Here is a 19,908-nt window from a genome sequence, read left to right on the forward strand (position 1 = left end):
TCAGGTTGGAGAGGCATTGATTAGCCCTATTTTCCTAAATCCAAAGCAGCACATTTTGCTTCGGGTGAGTTCGTCTGAAGATATTTTCCATGGTTTGCAGCTATTCTTTGAAAGATCTTTCACCTCTTTCTTCCCTCTCCATATTCCATTTCTCGCCTCTTTTCCTCTCTCCCAACTGCGAGGATTTGTCCTCTAAAAGAATGAGGGTGGGAGGGAACAAGGGATGGAAACAGAGCAGGGAGCATGAGCCCGAGAATGCCAGGATCTGGCTTTTGTGATTGGTTGGCTGCTGCCTGATGGATAGGACGAGGGAGGAGTGAACTCTTCAGTCTGCTCTGACCGAGCCGAAGTACAGAAACCATATTTACAGGTAAGAGCAAAAAAGAAGAAAAAAATTCTTTTTCCTCAAAAGAGAATGCTTCTCAATTCTTATTGACACAATTTTATGGTATGATAATTATTCTGAAGTCATTTCCCGAAAGCCTGTCACTTTCATTATTAAGGAAGATTTGCAATGAGCTGTTCTTTCTGCAAAATCCTTAGCTCATAAAAACACCCGAGGCATGTCTTATTCTGGATAACTTTCTAAGCAAGTGTTATTGAAGCAAAATTAATAGGTAAAATGAGTCATCATCTGTCCTTTTTTGTTTTTGTTCGATCTTATGTTATTGGGAATCAAAGGATGAGGAGAGCTGGGTAAATTCCACAGGTCCTGAGAAAATGGGGCTTTCTCTGAATATACAGTATTTAATTTCCTGTGATGTCTTTTAATGTTTACAATATAATAAATGGTTAAGGAAAATAATTTTTGGAGGTTGTAGACTCTTTGCGCTAATTTAGAATGAATGATTCATGTGCATTTAAGCCCTTCTGTTTAACTTACTGCTCTTGATAAATCTCATGCTATTGAGTAGTTGTATCATTTTATTTAGTAAATTGTAAGCTTATATGATAATTAAACAACTGTCTATATTTGCCAACATGCATGGGGCCGTTCTCATTTTAAAAGCTCAGAAACCTGTTTGTGAAGGATTTAACATTGCTATAAAAAATAGCATCTTAATAGGCAAGTTTCAATGGTAGTTTTATGTATCAATCAAATATATCTAGACAAGAATTCCATCACAGCATTTATATTGTTGGTAATATCCCGAGGGCAATATATATATTTTTTTAACAGCTCAAAAGTTAAGATTTTACTTTACCAGTTGCTTATGTCTCTTAATATTATCTCTTATTTTCCATGAGGGAAAATAGGGGAGAGTTCTAAATATGTAGGCTAAACAACACACTTACAGTAAAGACATATAAAAAAATAATTTTGCTCCAAGTCATTTAATTATTTTAGTTCATAAATATAGGTCAACTAAGGATGGGGGAACTTCATTAAAATCTAGCTTCTTTTTAAAAAGATTGTTAATGACTTGGGCACATTGGCAATCAATGAATACTTGTTGATTATGATAGTAAAATAAAAGCCTTTCAATGATTAAATGATTTGTTCATCTATTTTTAAAATGTTTCCTTTGAATGAATCACAAACTAATAGGAATGCGTATGCATCATTTCTAAGGATTTTTTTGGACTTGTCTTTGCTTTTTGTTTTTGTTGGAGAGATGGATTTTGTCTTTGAATAGCAGACAAAAACCTAAAAGGTCTTGCAAAATTTAAAAAAGGGGACGATAAACCTCTGAATATTGGGTAAAGATTATCTAAGTGAATGGAGAGCTATCTTAAATTTCCTAAATGTACTAAATATAGTTAATAGTATGTTTACACATGTAAGTGTCACATTGACCCAAGCAAATACTCTTTCATGGTTTATTTTGTACTATTTCTAGATTTCAAAAATCATTATATTTTACTGAAATGTTGCCATGCTTCTAATTATTGATGAATTTCTTCTGATCTTGGTTTTTAACACAAAATGATAGTAGAAACGAATCCACCTCCTAGACTGGAATTTAAGGTGATACAGATATTCACCTCCTGAAATGTGTTGGAGAAAATAAGTCCAAGCAGTTATATTTTTTGGAAATTATAAATTCCAAGTAAAGCTACCTCCAAGAATGAAGGGGAATTGATGAAAATTAGAGAGCAGAGTTCCACATGGTTTTAAATTATTCTGTTTCCTTGGCAACCAGCTGCTGCAGATGCATTTTGCTTTCTTTGGCTAAAAATATCATCCTTTTAATAATCGCTAAGGGAAAGGTTCTGAATAAAACCAGAGTATATTGTTGCTGCTTTTTATAATTTCCTTAGTGATTCATATGTTTTGGATGAAAAGTAGACAAACCCTTTCTCAATCAGCATTTCCTCTCATCCACTGGCACATGTCTGCATGAGACAGCTCCGGGAGATAACTGTGGTAGCTTTTACTGCAGAGACTACAGGAGAGAGAGAGAGGGAGAAAGAGAGAGAGAGAGTGTGTATGTGTGTGTGTGTGTGTGTGTGTGTGCTGGAGTGAAGGCAAGAGAGAGGAAAAAAGCATGAAAGAAAACAGTTAAGAGGTTCCTGTCCAAGTGAAGGATGAAACAAGGCAAATGAAAACCATGTAAGGCTGCTCTGTGAGAGATGGCCAAGCAAGACCATTTGTTTTTCCTTTAGTGCAAACATTAAGATTCAAATGTAGGTTTTAACAGAGACCACTATATACAACTTTGTCTCCTTTTGCACAATACTTTCTTTCCTCTTTCTCTTTATATTTGTAGTGATTAGTAATTTATTGAATAAGAGAATAAATTAAGAAACAGTTTTCTTTAAGATTTTATTTTTCCTTCTTCTCCCCAAAGTCCCCCAGTACATAGCTGTATATATTTTTCAGTTGTGGGTCCTTCTAGTTGTGGCATGTGGGACACTGCCTCAGCATGGCTTGATGAGTGGTGCTAGGTCCACACCCAGGATCTGAACTGGTGAAACCCTGGGCTGCTGAAGTGGAGTGCTCAAACTTAACCACTTGGCCACAGGGCTGGCCCCAAGAAATATTTTTTAAAGTATCAGTCATTTTAATCATTAAAAAAAGCTTGAAATTTATGTTCAGGCTATGGACAGCGAGGAAGATTAAATACATGTTTTGACATATTAGATTAAGAATTTTTTTAACTTAATGTCCAGAGCATGCTTCATTAATGCAGCCATGTCCTTACCTTTGTAATCTATCTCATATATAAAAAATTACACATTGCAGCAACCTAAAAACTGTTTGTTTTAAGATTATATTTGAAATTTAATACAGATTATTGTAAAGATACACATATACTTTTTTTTTAATTTAAAACCTTTTGCTTTTTTTTGGAAATAAAAAATTCATTTTATGTGGCTTTGAAATAAAAATCACATCTATCATCATATTTTACCCTAGGCACTTTCTTAAATTAAAACATTTCCATTATAACATTTTTTTTCTCCTGTATTTGGCGAGAGGGAAAATCATCATAAAGCTGTTACACTTTTCCTACTTTATTATTATTCAGATGAGATTCCTAACTCTATTTTCTCTTTTACCATTCATTTAAACATTCTGATGTATACTTTATTTTTATAATGTTAACCTTAGTCTATTAGATTTAGTGTTAGCAATGTAGCAAATAAGGTACTACATGCTTAAACCATGTTTTAATATATTTAATATTTAGCCAATACATTATTTAAAGTTAAATTGATTTGATATGTCAGTATGTTATTTTTCAATAAGAGTTAGGATAATGGGAAGTGTTTAGTTTTTATCAATTAACATGAGCAAAGCACTTCAGGGGCAGCACTTTCAGCATTAACACAGGTGACATTAAAGAGCAGGCTAACAAATCAGATAGACTAGTAAATGGATTATACAGCCTGTGCAAAAACCTTTACGTCAGGCAAAATCAAAATTATCAAGTATATTTTTAAACAGGGTTTTTTAGTAGTGTCTCTTTACTGCTTCATACTTCTTTATTTGCTAAAAGTCACTTGCTAGATTCATAGGTGAGTTTACTTGGATCTCTTATGTCTCACAAAAATGGATTCAGTAAAATGAATTATTAATAGCTTCCCCTATAACATAGGTAGACAACTCTATGTCTGTAATGGAAATATGCTAGTTTGGCGAATAACCCCTCATTGCTGAAATTAGAAGGGTGAGATTTTAGAGAAATGGAAATTACACCAGGGTAAGAAAGCTTGGGACAGCTTTCACAATGCGGAAATTGTGCTATGGGTAATTCGAACAAATGAGAAATCGAATTAACTTTTGTACTATGGTAGGCCATAACTCAAAATATTATTGATCAGAGTTATTTTTTACTTCGTATAAATTTAATACCTGATAATAGAAGACTTTTATAGGTATAGAAAGGGTGTTGGTCCTAAGCAGCATTATTACTCTTTAATTACCATTTTGTGAATCAAGGAGCAAGGACTAGATTTGATTTTCAAGCTAATGATCACATTTGGCTGTTTCACATATCTCAATGAATCAGTTGGGATCCTTCAATTGCTCAGTCAGTTGTTTAGGTCTGTTATAATAGACTAAAGTGTTGGACCTGGAAATTGTTGAATGTGCATGCTCTGAGAATACAGACTCAACATAACTTTTCAAGAATTTAATTCAAGATTATGATGACCTTAATAAATGTCAGTGCTAATTCAGAGGCTCACCCTTTAACAAGAAAACTACTTGATGCAAGATCAACTTTGCCATTCATTTTAGTCTCATGGCCAAAAAGGTAAATAGTAGTCATGTGATTTATTTCCAGAGTCTTTGTACTTCAATTGGATGAGCTGAACACATTATTTTCCAATTCAACAACAAAGGGTGGTGCACAAACACATTTCTATATTTTTCCTGACTCACATGCACATTTGAAACAATATTATTTATTTATTTATTTTTAAAAGATTGGCACCTGAGCTAACAACTGTTGAGAATCTTTTTTTTTTTCCCTGCTTTATCTTCCCAAATCCCCCCGGTACATAGTTGTATATCTTAGTTGCAGGTCCTTCTAGTTGTGGCATGTGGGACGCCGTTTTAATGTGACCTGACGAGCAGTGGTATGTCCACGCCTAGGATTCGAACCAGCGAAACCCTGGGCCGCCACAGTGGAACATGCGAACTTAACCACTCGGCCATGGGGCCAGCCCCATGAAACAATATTATTTTAAACAAAAACCACCAACTACCAGGTGAAAGTAGTTCTTATACAAATTATATCTTTAAACAGTATAGACTATAAAGTCCTTTGGCAAATACTCATTTGATTCTCATGTATCCCCTTTGAATATTTTAGTCTTCCCTTCCCCTTGAAGCATAGAACTGGCTTGTAGAACTAATTCCTTCCTGGATTGTTCATTTTACCTATGACAGAGGTAAGTCTCAGAGAGGGATTCCCACAATGATTCTTTAGTGGGAAACGGAGCATTTGTTTCTGCAAAATAACAACAGCCATACACTATGTATTGGGTGTAATGCATTAAATACTGGATGAAAGAAAGGCAGAGATTAGGAAGCCTTTGGAAGAAGGTGAAAAAGCATGGGGTGATCAGATGGTCCCCAGACCACAACACAGGAATTTTAGAGTTGCACAGAACTCTCCACTTAAGTCCTGCCCTTAGCATCCTGTGAGCCTGATTATTTAGACTTACTGTCTCAGTCTCCTTGACTTTTTGTGTTTGCTGTCAGGGTCAAAAACGCATTTTGGTTTTGTTTTCTAAGTGTGTGTTGATACAGTTAGTTGTTGTCATGTTATGGATATATCACAGGATATTTAATAAATGAAGCAAATACTTTCCTAAACAGGACTCCTGAGTGTATTTACAAAAATTTCATTTCCTTTTCTATCCCAGCTTAGGCTAGCCATGGAAAATCAATATTTGTCATCAGTCATTGCCCAGGTAATACTGGTTGTAATGCTGTCAGCATATTGAGGCAGAAAGGGTCTGGGAAAGATTTCCAAAAGTTATTTAAAAAAATTATTGCTTTACTTTCTCAAAATTTCTCCTTTGTAGCTCCTAAAACCTATACTTAAAATTTTCTATTATTTGGCCACTGTGCTATCTGAGTTGGTGAGGGGCCTCAAGTAGACTCTCCCATGATGCCCACCGAAGTCCCCTTGGGTTGATTGTCAGAAGAGAAACCGAGCTTGGGGACTCCATTATAACCTTCCACATTCCGAGATCTTCACACAACTTATGGTCAGGGCCAACGAGAGCAGCCTCAGGGCTACCTCAGGCCTGTCCTGTGCTCCCTGCTCTGGCTTCTTGGTGTGGTCATTGCAGTCACTTCTTTGACCTCTCTATAATCTTTTATTTAACTATCTCAATTATAATTCTGGGTGGCAGAGGGTTTCCTTTATTTCTGTATCAACAACACTGAATATGATGCCTGATACATATTATATGCTCCAAAATTGTTTTGCTGACTGGATAAATAAGTGAATAATCTTGTTAGATAGTCATCGTACCCTTTTCTTGTTCCCTCCCAATGACACACACTCATTACCTCCTAAGATGGTCCCTTCCTTTCATGTGCTTCTCTGTTAATGCTCTTCAGTGTGACAACATCCACATAACATAAATGTCATTAAGCCAGGTAAATTTTATACTGCAGACTTTTATTGTACAAACTCCATTTGAGCCCCCCTAGTTTAACAGGGGATTTCATCTGAATACATTCCCCATTCCGTGACTCCCTGCACTATGCTGTTTCATTATCCTACTGTTCTCTTTCTGATACACACACAGACATCATCATAAATTGAATCTATGGATTAATTGTAAATTAAATGTAATTAATTACAATTTTTAGATTAATATGGAATATAAGCAATTAAATAATGTTTGTGTAAGAAAATATAGTAATATGTATTTTGCCAATCTCTAAGTGTTCTCACACATATACTATTATTCGATGAATCCCCACTCTCGAGTTAAAGTTCTTCAGTAACATTTGATAAAAGTTAAAATTTCTCAGAAATGTTTTTCTTCTGCTCTGGCCTCACTTGCTGCCATTTATATTGTGTTCTGGTGGACAAATCTAAGCAATAATCCTTGGCAAGTGATAATGCTGAATCAGCTACCAAGAAACCAAAGTTGCATGCTGAGAGTTAATATACTCATTTTCCTGGGATTTAATGTGTCTCAAGGTAAAGGGAAGCAGATAATATGAGCCTGGTGGAAGTTTCAGAGTCTACCAGAGCCAAGTAGAAAAAGGGAATGTCATGCCCTAATGTAATATCTGAGAATCTGAAGAGAAAGAGTGATTGCTAATTTACAAAAAATGTGCTCATTTATATTGGGACTGCACTGTGGTATATATATATATATATATTTTAGGGATATATGTATATACATCCCTCAAATGGACGATTTAGCCAGCTAGTAGCATACCTGCTTCTAGAAATGCATACCCTGAGCTAATAGAGTATTGTAATTTTGGGTTCCCTAACAGTTCTTTAGGCAGTACAGCATAATAATCAGTGGAAAGCATAATGGACTTTGCAGTCAGGCAGTATGTAGTTCAGCTCCCAGACACGCTATCTTACTGCCTCTATAAATTTGGGCAGGTTACTTCAGCTATATGAGCCTCTGTTTCCCTTTCTGTAAAATTCAGTTATCAACCTGAGTGATATTGTAGATTGACAGGTCTGGATAGAACACTTTTCACCACAGAATTTGGGACATAATAAGAAATTGTGTGCAATTTTAGTTGTTATTGCTAGTTATCCTTTTCTGTTTATAAGCCAAGAATGGAAGGAGCAAAATAATACTCAGGGTTTTCAATGGCTTCCTAAGTATTATCACTTACTGAGGGATTTTAAAAAGCCATGATTGGCTAGCTTCTTGATTGGAGAGTTTTTCTATTTTTCCATGTTAACTGCAATTAAATCATTGGACTTTAGCTGGTGAAGTTAGCATTGTATGAGATAGTGTTTTTCTATCTATCTTATGTTTTTATAATTGTGAAAACAAATCCTAAAATCATTAATGAATAGCAATGGTAGGACCTTCAAAATGTCAAACTGGTGAAGATTTTTCCAAATTGAGACATAAGTTCTGAGAAAGGTTATTGAATAGTCCATGAAAAAAATATTCTGTGGTTAAATAACCGGAAGAATCTGGACAAAATTTAAACAATACCCATTCCTGCAGAGCCTTTATTATGCTAATGAGCAGTGAAGTTCTCCACAAAGGGTAGATAGTATTCAGAATTTTCCAGACTTATTTGGTCATAGACCTCCTTTCCAGTGCAAAGCATCAACTGAAATCTTGTGGATCAAGTTTGGTGTATACTACTGTAATCATTTTTAAGACATATGCATACCTATTACCTCTTGAAGAATCTCTAACTCAAAGGCTAAAACACAGTCTATGTTTTTATAATTTTTTAAACATAAAAGTAATTCCAATGTTTCCAATATAAAAATATTTCCAAGATTATTCAGTTCATTACGTGTTCATTCTTCATAAGAGTAATATATTCATGGGGCGGACCCCGTGGTCAAGTGGTTAAGTTCACGTCCTCTCCTTCAGCTGCCCAGGGTTTTGCCGGTTTGGATCCTGGGCGCAGACATGACACCAATCATCAGGCTATGCCGAGGTGGCATCCCCCATGCCACAAGTAGAAGGAGCCACAACTAAAAATATACAACTATGTACTGGGGGGCTTTGGGGAGAAAAAGGAAAAATAAAATCTTAAAAGATTTATTAAAAAAAAGTAATGTATTCAAATTTTATTTCCTCTCTTTTTCCATGTTTTGTTTTTAAACTTTTACAAATCAGAATGTATACTTAGGTTTCAAAATATTTGCTGCCAAAAGAGCCTTACACCCAAAATACATAAGTTACATTCTAAGCTTCACGTTGCTCAATGATAAAGAGGTAATACTATTTATTCAGAGTCATTGTAAGTGCAAATGAGAAAATATAGTCACAAAATTTAGTTTCTAACACCAAATAAGGACTCAGCAACATTATTATGATCTATTTATTTAAAAGAAAAGCGATTTATTAATGGAGAAAAAAACATAGAACATAATGGACAATATGAAGAAATCCCAAAGAATTCTCATTTAAACTCTTTGAAGTCACCTAGATATGAAGAGGATTCATGACCTATTTCTTCTGCAAAGGTAATGTAAAAATACTAAGAATCACAAACCAAAGTGTCCTCTTTATAGCTATAATAAAATGTCTCTAAACACAATATTCATGTATACTGAGAAAAAGAATGTTAAGTAACTTAGAAAAACACACATGTACACACTAGAAAGGAAACTCATTAAGAATAAAAAGAGAACACATGGGGAAAAAAGTTCTGCTTAACAAGTATTCAAAAAAAACCCTTTTCAAGCAGTAAGATACCTTAAGAGTCAAGGAAGAGAGTGATGATGAAAAGTCTGATTTCAGGTGCCAAAACACCTGGATTCGAACGCTGCCCCAGAGACTAATTAGCTTTATGATCTTGGCCTCTTCAACTCACTTTCTCTGCTCTAGTTTTTAAATTGAAAGTGGTATTAACAATAATGCCTACCTCATGTAAGTGATGAGGATTACGTGAGATGATATATGTTGTATTAGTTTTCTATTGCTGTGTAACAAATTACCACAAATTTAGCAACTTAAAATAATGCACTTTATTAGCTTATAGTAACGCAGGTCAGAAGTCCTGCATGGTGTAGCTAAGTTCCTTCTCAGGATCTCACAAGGCTGAAACCAAGGTGTTAGCTCAGCTGAGTTCTTGTCTGGTAATCCTGGAGGAAGATCTACTTCCAAGTTCATTCTTGTTGGCAGAATTCAGTTCCTTGTGGTTATAGGACTGAGGTCCCTGTTTCTTTCTTGCTGCAGCTGGGGCTGCTGTGAGGTTCTGGAGGCTGCACAAGTTCCTTGTTACAGCAAGCTTTCCATCTTCAAAGCCAGCCATGGAGAATCTCTCTTGTATTGAATCCTTCTCACCCTTAATTTCTGACCTCTAGATTTAAAGGGTTCACGTAATTAGGTCAGACCCACCTGGATAGTCTCTGTGTCAGGTCACTGATTTGGGACTTTAATTACACATGCAAAAATCCCTTTGCTACATAATGTGAACACAATCATGGGAGTGATATCTCACCACATTTGCAATCCTGGGGTTATGCAAGTAACGCACACTAGGATGTGGGGGATCTTGTATGCCACCTTAGAACCAGCCTAATACATATGTAAGATACTAGGACAGTGCCTAGCACAAAGTAACCACTATATGCATGTTAGCTATTATTCTTTTTGAGTATCTGAAAACCTCACATAAATTTAAAAAGAAAATAGCAATGCCACAGTAATGGCAAGGATGTGGTGAAATGATAACCCAATGCACCATTAACGAAACATAAATTTGTAGAAACATTCTTCCAGGTAATTTGGCAATGTGTACTGAAACCTCAGGACTTCCATTTCTAGGAATTCATCCTAAAGATATAATCAGAGATATACACAAAGATATATGAAAGAAAATGTTAATTATACCTGATTTATAATAATAAATACTTAAAAAGCAACTAAGCCTCTCCCTTTAGAGTTTTAGTTAAATATCATGGAATAGCTTTTCAATGAAATGCTGTGTAGCCTTAAACACAAAATATAAAAATTGAATGAAACAAAAACATGTGGTTTTGAAAAATATTGAATGAGAGGGAACATTCTCATGTTGTAAGTGGAGAAATTATATTTTACAAAATTGCACATATGGTATCTGCGTGGTCATGCCAATCTATCAAAACAACAAGGGCATCCTAAAAAAAAGACTTTGTATCATCTACCCTCATTTTTTGTGCTGTTGCCATTCATTCAATTCCTCAAAATGCAAATAGTGTATCTGGTCCGTCACTCCTAATTTATAGCCCACCTTTCTACTAAACTGGCTAAATTACACTCTCAGCCAAGATTTTAAGAGTATGGCTTTTGCTTTGTTTTAGCTATAATGTAAGGCATCTGGAACACATAATACATACAAATGAAGGATGTAGAAGTTAACGCTTAGTAGGAAAGCACGTACAGTGCACATTCTAAACTATAAAATAGCTATTATTCACTCCAGTTTACAGGTGAGAAAACCTTGGCTCAAGAGAAATTAAGTAAATTGTTGAAGAACTGCCATTTAGGAAATGATGAAATCCGGTTTTGAAGCAACTGGCATCACTCTTTGCATCATACCATAATCCTGATGGTTCCTAGGACTTTCTCTGTTTTTTAAAATCTCCCCAGGATTTTAATGATTAGCCTCATCTAATCCCGCTGCGGTGCGCATCACTCCGTCCCTATACCGGAAGGCAAATTAGTGGCAACAGTGCAGATTGCTTTTGTCTCCTAAACTTTTTCCACCTCCAGCCTCTCAGATCTTCAGTTTCAAATTAACAGATGTGTTTTAATTGGAGGATCCAGATGTCACCATAGTTCAGCGTAAAGCAATTCTTCCCATTTCTCTTTCAACCCAAAGGGAGATGTCCCAAACTCCATAATTTTTGGAGCTAGCATTTCTCCATAGACCCTAGAACTCGGCTAATTTCTTCTATCTCTTGCTCTTCTGCAACTAAATTCTCAATAAAACTTGATGCCCCGATCTCTCAAGTCACTAAATTGTTCATTTCTCCTTTGGGAATTTCCCTCCATCTGTCTCAGACTTTCATGTTCTACTTTCCCTCCACATTCCCAGGACCGTTCAATCTACTTTTACTTTTATTCAGTACCTTTATTCTTCATCCATCACTAGCTCCAACAATCTGTTCTCACTCTTCTTTTAATTTTTGCCAGTGGACCTCTGGTGTCAACCCAAGCCCATGGTCGTACCCCAGCTCTATAGGAAGTATCCTGGCGGGGGGGGAATGAAAGGAACACCAAAATACATACATGGTTGTGCAGGTTTACTAGTTAGTATATCTGGGCTCCCTGGCATCATAGTTACATTATCATAAAATCAACCATTGGATATTTTATTCTGTAAAACTTGCCAAATAATAACAAATATTTAAGTTCTTGGAGGAGATCCATAAAAGCCCTAAACTATTATTTTTAGAAAAACAATTGCCATTTGTAGAAAGGTCAATTTACCTAAGATTCATGGTAGTTCTGACCTCAAAATGGAAAATTATATTTTTGCCTTTACATTTTTTCAGTGATCTGTCTCGATTTGATTTCTCATTACATCATAAATTAACATAACAATTAATAGCTTATTTTCTTCTCTTACTGTTAAATACTAATAATCTCTTTTATCTTTTGAGTCTCTGGGTTGGTATAAAAGTATTAAACTGTAATTTTGAACATTTTAATTCAAAATCTGACTATTTGACTAACATACAAATTGTAACTATTTTCATATTAGGAGCAGTATTAAGAAAATTATACTAGGGACCGGCCCTGTGGTTGAGTGGTTAAGTTCACCTTCTGCTTCAGCAGCCTGGGGTTTTGCTGGTTCGGACCCTGGGCGCAGACATGGCACCACTAGTCAGGCCATGCTGAGGTGGCATCCCACATAGCACAACCAGAAGGACCTACAACTAGAATGTACAACTATGTACTGGGGGAGCTTTGGGAAGAAGAAGAAGAAAAAAAAAAAAAACAATTGGTAACAGATGTTAGCTCAGGTGCCAATTTAAAAAAAAAGAAAATTATATTATTTTATGTACTTCTCAAAATAAATTAGTGGATATAGGATCCATAATCATAAAATATTCCCATTAGAGAGATTAAAAAAACCTAAGAAGTCTCTATTTTCTTGGACCTAGGAAACACAGGACCTTATTAGTGGACCCTGAACTAGAATTCTAAAACTTTTGACCTCTAACAAACACAAAACAAATATCACATTTTTTTCAGTGCTTAAAAATATGAATCAAGTCATCTGTACTTTCCTCTGTCTGCTAACAGTTTCTTCCAGCCAAGTACTCTCAAAACAGCATTTGGTGTTATAGGGTGGACAGTATTGTTTAGGATTGCTTTCACTTGACTATGTGGATGGAACAAACTCAGTCAAGGACATGCATAATAACTCTGTTCTCCCTCAGTCATTCTTCCTTTCCACCTATAACCCCAGACATCTGAATGGCGATAGCATCTTAATCTGTCTCTCCACTGACCTTCCCCTGCATGACTTCACTGTCTGTTGCTGTGGCAATGATTGCAACATCACAATTTAGTACTACAACCAGAGCACACTATCATGTAGGATGAATCTCTCTTTCTGACCAACACAAAGTAGAATGAATCTCTCTCTCTTTCTCTCTCTCAAGTGTCTGCTGTGCTTTGGGCCATTTTTTCCCATCCTTTTGTTGTGTATGATATTTAATCATACAGTTCAATCTCCCTTTAATGACTTTGTGCAAGATTCTTTAAGGCCACCAGGAACTAAAAGTATAAATGTGAACAAATCCACACAAATTATTCACATCAATTTCATGTCAGCTAAGGGAATATTTCCAAACAATTTCCTATAACTGACAAGCTTAAGGTATATCAACATTTAAAAAAATCTGTCAAAAGCTCTCGGTCCTTAGGAGCTTTCTAAAATCTCCATAAGTCAGTTGAAGATAAGAGTCTCTTCAACCAAATAATGGTTACATTAGGTCACCAAGTGACTTTTTAAGATGGAGACTGCCTTGCTTTCAAACAAGGTCAACCCAGAACCAGAGTCCTATAATCCTTTCAGTAGCAGGCAGTGGTTGTATATTTGACGTTTTAAAAATCTTGAGTAAGTAACTTTAGGGAGGATGGTGGGTAAAGTGGTTATTAACTCTTTGTCTCCATTTTCCCACAAATAAGTAAATCCTTGATAGCGGTCACCATCTCTATTTTCCCTCTTGTTTACCAAACTAAAAGATTTATTCCTTTAGTGTGACAAAGGAAAGTTTCATTTTTTATTGCTAATTTTATTCGCCAAAGAAATACCATAAACTGGCACAATGTATCTGAATTGGTCCTATTTGAAACCTAGCAGGTAAGATGGCCTCTAGGATCATAAAATAATTGGTAAATCTAGAGACAATAGTTCTAGGTAAAATTAAGTACTCACATTATCTTGGGAAGCACTTGACTTGCCCTTCCCTTCTAACTTCTTTCTAAATTCTTTCCCCTCAAAAGAAACTAGTGACCTCTCCAGCCCTCTGATTGGTTAGGTTTTCTGACTTTAACTGTTCGTTTGAGCTGCTAAATCCTCTTTAGGTATCTTCCTTAATTCTAGACCTTTCCCTTCTCCCATCAAATGGACATTTCCTTTACCGTAGGCATTCTGTTTTCTTATGAAATAGCAGGCTAATCAGTGCCACTTTTAAAATATGTCAGATCTTGTCACTCCACAGCTTAAGCCCTGTAGTGGCCTCCATCTCACATGGAGTAATAGCCAGAGTCCTCATAGACTCCACACAGTCGAGCCCCCGTATCTGTCTAACCTCCTTGCCTACTGTGCTCAGCCCCTCTATTCCTTTAGCGCGGGCTGCTCTTCACCCACATGTCAAAATCTTTGGCTCCCTCACCTCCTCCACGTCTTTATGCCACTTTCTCACTGTGACAACAGCTCACCAATCGATTAAAAATGGAGTGTTCTCTATTTGCCAGACTTATAGTTGCTACACCACTTAACTGTTTATTTTTCTCCATAGCACTGATCTCCATATGACATACTAGATTTTTAATTGACTTATCTGGTTATTATTTATCTACCCCTTTCCCCAACAACACCCAGTAAGTGACCACCATCAGAGGAAGGAATTCTAGTTTTTCTGTGTTGTTACTTTATCCTTCTCCAGCATCTACACTAGTCATTGGTATATGATAGAAGCTCAATAGATGTCTACTGAATAAGTAGTAAATGGCCCCTAAACAGAGGGCAGAAGACAAACAAATTCTTTTCCATAGGATGGTGTGAATGCTGAATGAGGATACTCAGACTCCCTTTCTCAACAATCTGAACAAAGATCTACTGAAAGAATGAGCCCGTTGGTGTTGTCAATTGGTGTTCAGCATTGTGACTTTCACAATGCAGTGACGTAGAGGCAGGTCTGTCAGACGCCAAAGCCATGAGTTAGCTGGGGACATGAGGAAGCAGAAAATACAGAAACAGAGAAAGCCAGTCACCAGAAAGACCTGGAACAAATATATCCTAAGGAAATGTAGCTACCAAAACCAAGGGAAACTATGAGATGAATGAGGGGCACAAGCAGGTGGTCAGTCCCATGGTTGCTACGTTTTTAGAAAGTCACTCTAGTTATACTTGTTCCTTGCTACCAAAGGGAGTAGATAGGACTGCTATGCTGAGATTTGATGGCTTAAGATGTCACTTCTCCTTGGGAGAAAATATCGTGCAGGTTTCTTTTGTAAAATAAGTTTGCTCTCCCTGATGTATCTCTAGCAAAGTCATTTCAGGTATTTTGTTGGGCTGATGGGGAAGAGAATGTTTTGATTGCTTAGTCTAATCTTTCCAAGTCACAGATATGAACCATTCTTTGTCTATTTTGTAAAGCCAGTCCAAGTTGGGTTTTAAATTACAATGTAATCCAAAAATCACTCTTTTAATTTTACAAAAAAACTATTAAGGGAAAGGAGGATGGAGCATGTGAAATCTAAGGATGTAAAGGACTGCTTCTGAATGTGGATGGGGCGTTGGCCAGATTTGGAGTGGATGAAGTTTGGAAAGCATGAAGCCAAAATGGCCTGGACCTGAGGAGCAGCTTCCCACTTTGGCCTAGGAATGCATGTCTGGTTCAATTACAGTTCATGCTACTTACTACCTACTGTCTCCCTGGTTGTGAGACCACTTATCATTGTTCCTATGTTATCATTTTCCTTAGGGTGGAGAAGTATTTCTTGATACTTTCATTACAAATAACCATAGACAAAAGAGAAGACTAAGATGACTTCATGATTTTATTAAATCTCATCTTTTTTACTCATTGAAGTTGCCTGCCATTATAGGAATTTGTGTTTGCAACCACTGAGCACCTCACAAGTTACTCTATAGCTATGAAGAAATTATTACTCTCAGAGGTTTAATGACTCCTCTAAATTGACATTATCAAATTATTAAAAATGCATCAGCTACCTCCGACTGGCTTTCATTGACCATGTTGATACAGAGACTGAAGAGACTTAAATTAATATTTTGTCCAGTAAAAGATTTAGGGAGTGTGGTTTACCTTGTATAAAATCTATTCAGCCAGCCTCCTTGGCGTAGGACTCAAGTATTCCCTGTGGTTCTGCTGAATTGACTGGAAACATGATAAGGCATCTAAATTCTGTAGGTATAGCCATTCCTAGCAACCAATTTGATATTTGACGGACAAAGAGCCCCAGGAAAGTAGATGCCTTTGTACCTGAGAAAAAAGAAATCCCAAGCAAGATAGACATGCCCTAATCAGTATGCTCGGAGTATGATAGCATGCAAGTGAGTGATCTATTTCATTCTGAACTCTGGCTCTGTCAATGACAGTACACGCTTTACTAGAACAAATCAAATAAATGTATTTGACTCCTGTGTTGACGTTTCAAAGCACTGAACCATATTTCCTTATTCGGCACTCTGATTCCACATTCTTAATTTTGACTTTTTCTCATAAAATACTGTTGTCAGGATGAGAAAGAAAATAACAATGAATCAAGGTAGAATTGTTGTCAATGCTTTAGAACATTATGGGAAGAATAATTTCTGCATGGATAGGATAATGTGGTAGATGCGGTTCAAAAAATTACAGCCCTCAAAAAATGATTTGGAGACCTTGACTATGCAATCAGTGGTCAAATGTTTTATTGCTCTGTTGTCCCCATTCCTGTTACAGGTACATGTGACAGCGCTGCAGCTATGAGTGGAATTTTAAAGGGGAAGTTTGAAGAAATTGACGGCTCCTCGCCTTGCTCCTCTGTGCAGGAATCAGATGATGAAGTTTTTAGCTGTGACAGTGCTGACAGTGTTGATAGTGTCAATCCGTCCGCTGCTAATCATTTCACTGGTGAGTACCTGAAGCTGTATTTCAGGTTGTACTCCAAATAATTTTGTGTGATCGATTCTTGGAGTTTCCATCTTTATCCATTGGCTTATATCTGCTCCCAAGTTTTTCGTCATACCAGACTTATTTGCAAAACACGAAATCATTTTGGTTAATTAAGTCCCAGTTGTACACTCCTGTTCATTTCAATGGCGTCTGAAATGCAGAAAGGAGGCCAATCAAAAGTAAGCAAATAATAATTGAAAATGATTTCATATGTGCCCTCAGCTGTCTGAAAGATCCACCATTTCGAGATCTAATCGACTGAGCTCTTTAGCATTTCTAATACTGGTCAATGAGTTGTGGAATACTCACAGCGCTGAGTACAACACATTCACTTCTAGGTGAGAAAAGGATGTTCGCTTTTAAAAGAATCCTGCTCTGAAGTGGAAGATTTGAAAGCCCTGAGATTCTATAGCTATTTGGACACCAATAAACCTCAGACTCAAGGCCAGGTTAATGCACCACAGTAAGTGCAGCTTTCTGCACGCGTGTACTTCTCCAAGCAGTTGATGTGAACAACGTGTAGCTTAGTGAGATATGTTCTAACTTAAAATTCTAGCTGTTTCAAGTTGCATTCTTTGTAACAGATGCACATAAGAAGATTTTGAAATAGGTGAATCTTTTCCAATGTCTCTGTGTCCATTCAATCCCAGTCATTAGGGGAGGAGGGATTTCCAAATTATTTTTTAGAAGAGTTAACATCATGCAAAACAAAACTAAACAAGGTCAATTAAAGCCCCACAACTTTACCCTCCTCTTAGAGGGTGAAGAGTATAAACTTCCTATTAAAGCAGCATTCCATAGGTAGAGGTAAAAATTATCAAGCACAAAATAGAGGTTTGTGTTTTTCCCCACAATAGTTTTTTCCAGCATTATTTTTCTGGGGCATTTGTGTTTGGGGATTTTTAACTCACCAAAATAGCCTTTTAAAATTCACACTAAAGTTCATACAGTGTGGCTCTGTGATCTCCTAAAATTTCATTTTTAACCCTCTTCTCCTCACCTCCAATAATTCAAAACTTTGTTTGGTATTCATGAATTCTCCCTCATCATTTAGAATAAAAATAGGTATAATTTTATAAGAATGTTTAACCTCTGTATTATTCATCTCTTGCCTAAAATAGAACTTATTTTTCCTGAACTTGTAGGAAGTATAAAAAAGTAAGGAGAAAATGGGAAACACTTGGGAGAGGGAGAAAGCCATAGATGTTTTGAGAACAAGATTATCTAGTTACATAGAGGGATTATTGTCAGTGAGTGGATTTGGGGGAATCTGTTTTGTTGGGATCTTTCTATAGTCTTTTAATCCCTTCTTCTAAGTGACCGAAGCCTGTGGAAGGCACACATTTGTTGTCACCCGTGGTGCCTATAAGAGCGCTGAGCATTGAATGATGCTTAGACTTCTTTATTGAGTGAATGGATTAATTTTAGACAATTCTTTTTTTCCACACTTTTTTTGACAAATAAAAAGTGTATATATTTAAGGCACACAAAATGATATGTGGATATACATATGCATTGTAAAATGATTACCACAATCAAGCTAATTAACATTTGCTTCACCTTGCATAGGACCTTTTTCTTTTTTGGTGGCAGTAAGAACACTTGAGATCTACTCTCTTGGCAAATTTCAAGTGTGGAATACATTATTTTTATAATTTCAGACAATTTTCAAAAACTAAAGAGAATGAGTCCACTGGATATCCTTATCCTTAGAAAAGCAACAGTACACATTTCAATTCAAGATCCTCAGGAGCAGCCTATCAAATACCTTTTCTGTGTACCTTGGAGAGCTCTCCTCCAAGCCTCAGAGCACTGCAAGAGCTGTCCAGGATTTCTCTACTTTTTTCCCTTTAGCCACTACTGAAAAACATCATTCTAGACCTTATCTCTTTGCGACACTACCTCACTAGGGCAGCACAGCACTTTCCACACTCCTGTGATTTTGTTGTTAAACCTCCAGCATACTTACAACCTCCCTGGTGTCTATGCTGCTCCTAAAGTTACAAATTGAGCCTCTCCTGGAAAAATCAATTGCAGGACTTCTCTATGCAAGATGCCTATTGATTTCTATGGCTTGTGAGTTCACAAAGTACCTATAATGTTCATTTAAACACCATCAGGTCTTATAGTTGTGGCTCAGGATGCTTTCCAGATGAAAGTGATGTTCCGGAGGTTTAGAGGGGTTTTAAAAATTGCAGGTCAGGTACTTAGCATGAGCATCTGCACAGTTGCCTGGAAGTGTCGAAGTGAGTGGAGAGTGGTTTTATTTTGATAAAATAAACTATTTGATAACTATTTTTATATTTGGTCATAACTTTTCTGTTTCATCACCATTTTAAGAGTCTGTGGAGGAGGAGACAGCCACTGTTTACAGAAGTCAGGCTAGTACAGAGAGCAGCTGCCAAGTCTGATTAGCTTTTTCCAGCACTGCTGTTAATGTACTTTTCTTTGTGAATTTTCAAGGGTTTTGAGGGAAATATTTACTGATACTGCTCTATAAGGAAATGGTTGATATGCATCGTTGAACAACTTGTAATTGAATGTGTGATCACAACCATGATTTGGATACGCAGTGGGGAGGAGGGGTAAGGAAGAAAAGATGGAAAATGCGATCTACGGGATACTTCCTGTTACTGTGAGCCTGATCTCAAATATAAAACCTTATTGGTTATTTTGTAAAGTTGGGCAAATTGAAGAAGAAAACCCATTTTAATTCTTTTTTTTTTTTTTTTTTTTTTTGAGGAAGGTTAGCCCTGAGCTAACTACTGCCAGTCGTGCTCTTTTTGCTGAGGAAGACTGGCCCTGAGCTAACATCTGTGCCCATCTTCCTCTACTTTATATATGGGACGCCTACCACAGCATGGCGTGCCAAGCGGTGCCATGTCCGCGTCCGGGGTCCGAACCGGCGAAACCCGGGCTG

The 19,908-nt window shown here is 36.7% G+C and overlaps 1 protein-coding gene across 3 annotated transcripts in view; it reads left to right on the plus strand.

Annotated features, from left to right (window-relative positions):
* The first annotated feature begins 250 nt into the window (after positions 1-250).
* Positions 251-19,908, plus strand: part of CSRNP3 (cysteine and serine rich nuclear protein 3) — a 186,045-nt gene continuing 166,387 nt past the window's right edge. The window contains exons 1-2 of one of the 3 annotated variants that reach the window (XM_070581507.1): positions 251-370; positions 16,776-16,946. In XM_070581507.1, the coding sequence (XP_070437608.1) occupies positions 16,799-16,946 (148 nt within the window). In that variant the 5' untranslated portion in view covers positions 251-370; positions 16,776-16,798. The remainder of the gene's footprint in view (positions 371-16,775; positions 16,947-19,908) is intronic. The other 2 variants (XM_070581508.1, XM_070581509.1) reach the window with 2 other exon arrangements.

Source organism: Equus przewalskii, chromosome 17, assembly GCF_037783145.1.
Source record: "Equus przewalskii isolate Varuska chromosome 17, EquPr2, whole genome shotgun sequence".
Classification (NCBI taxonomy): Eukaryota; Metazoa; Chordata; class Mammalia; order Perissodactyla; family Equidae; genus Equus; species Equus przewalskii.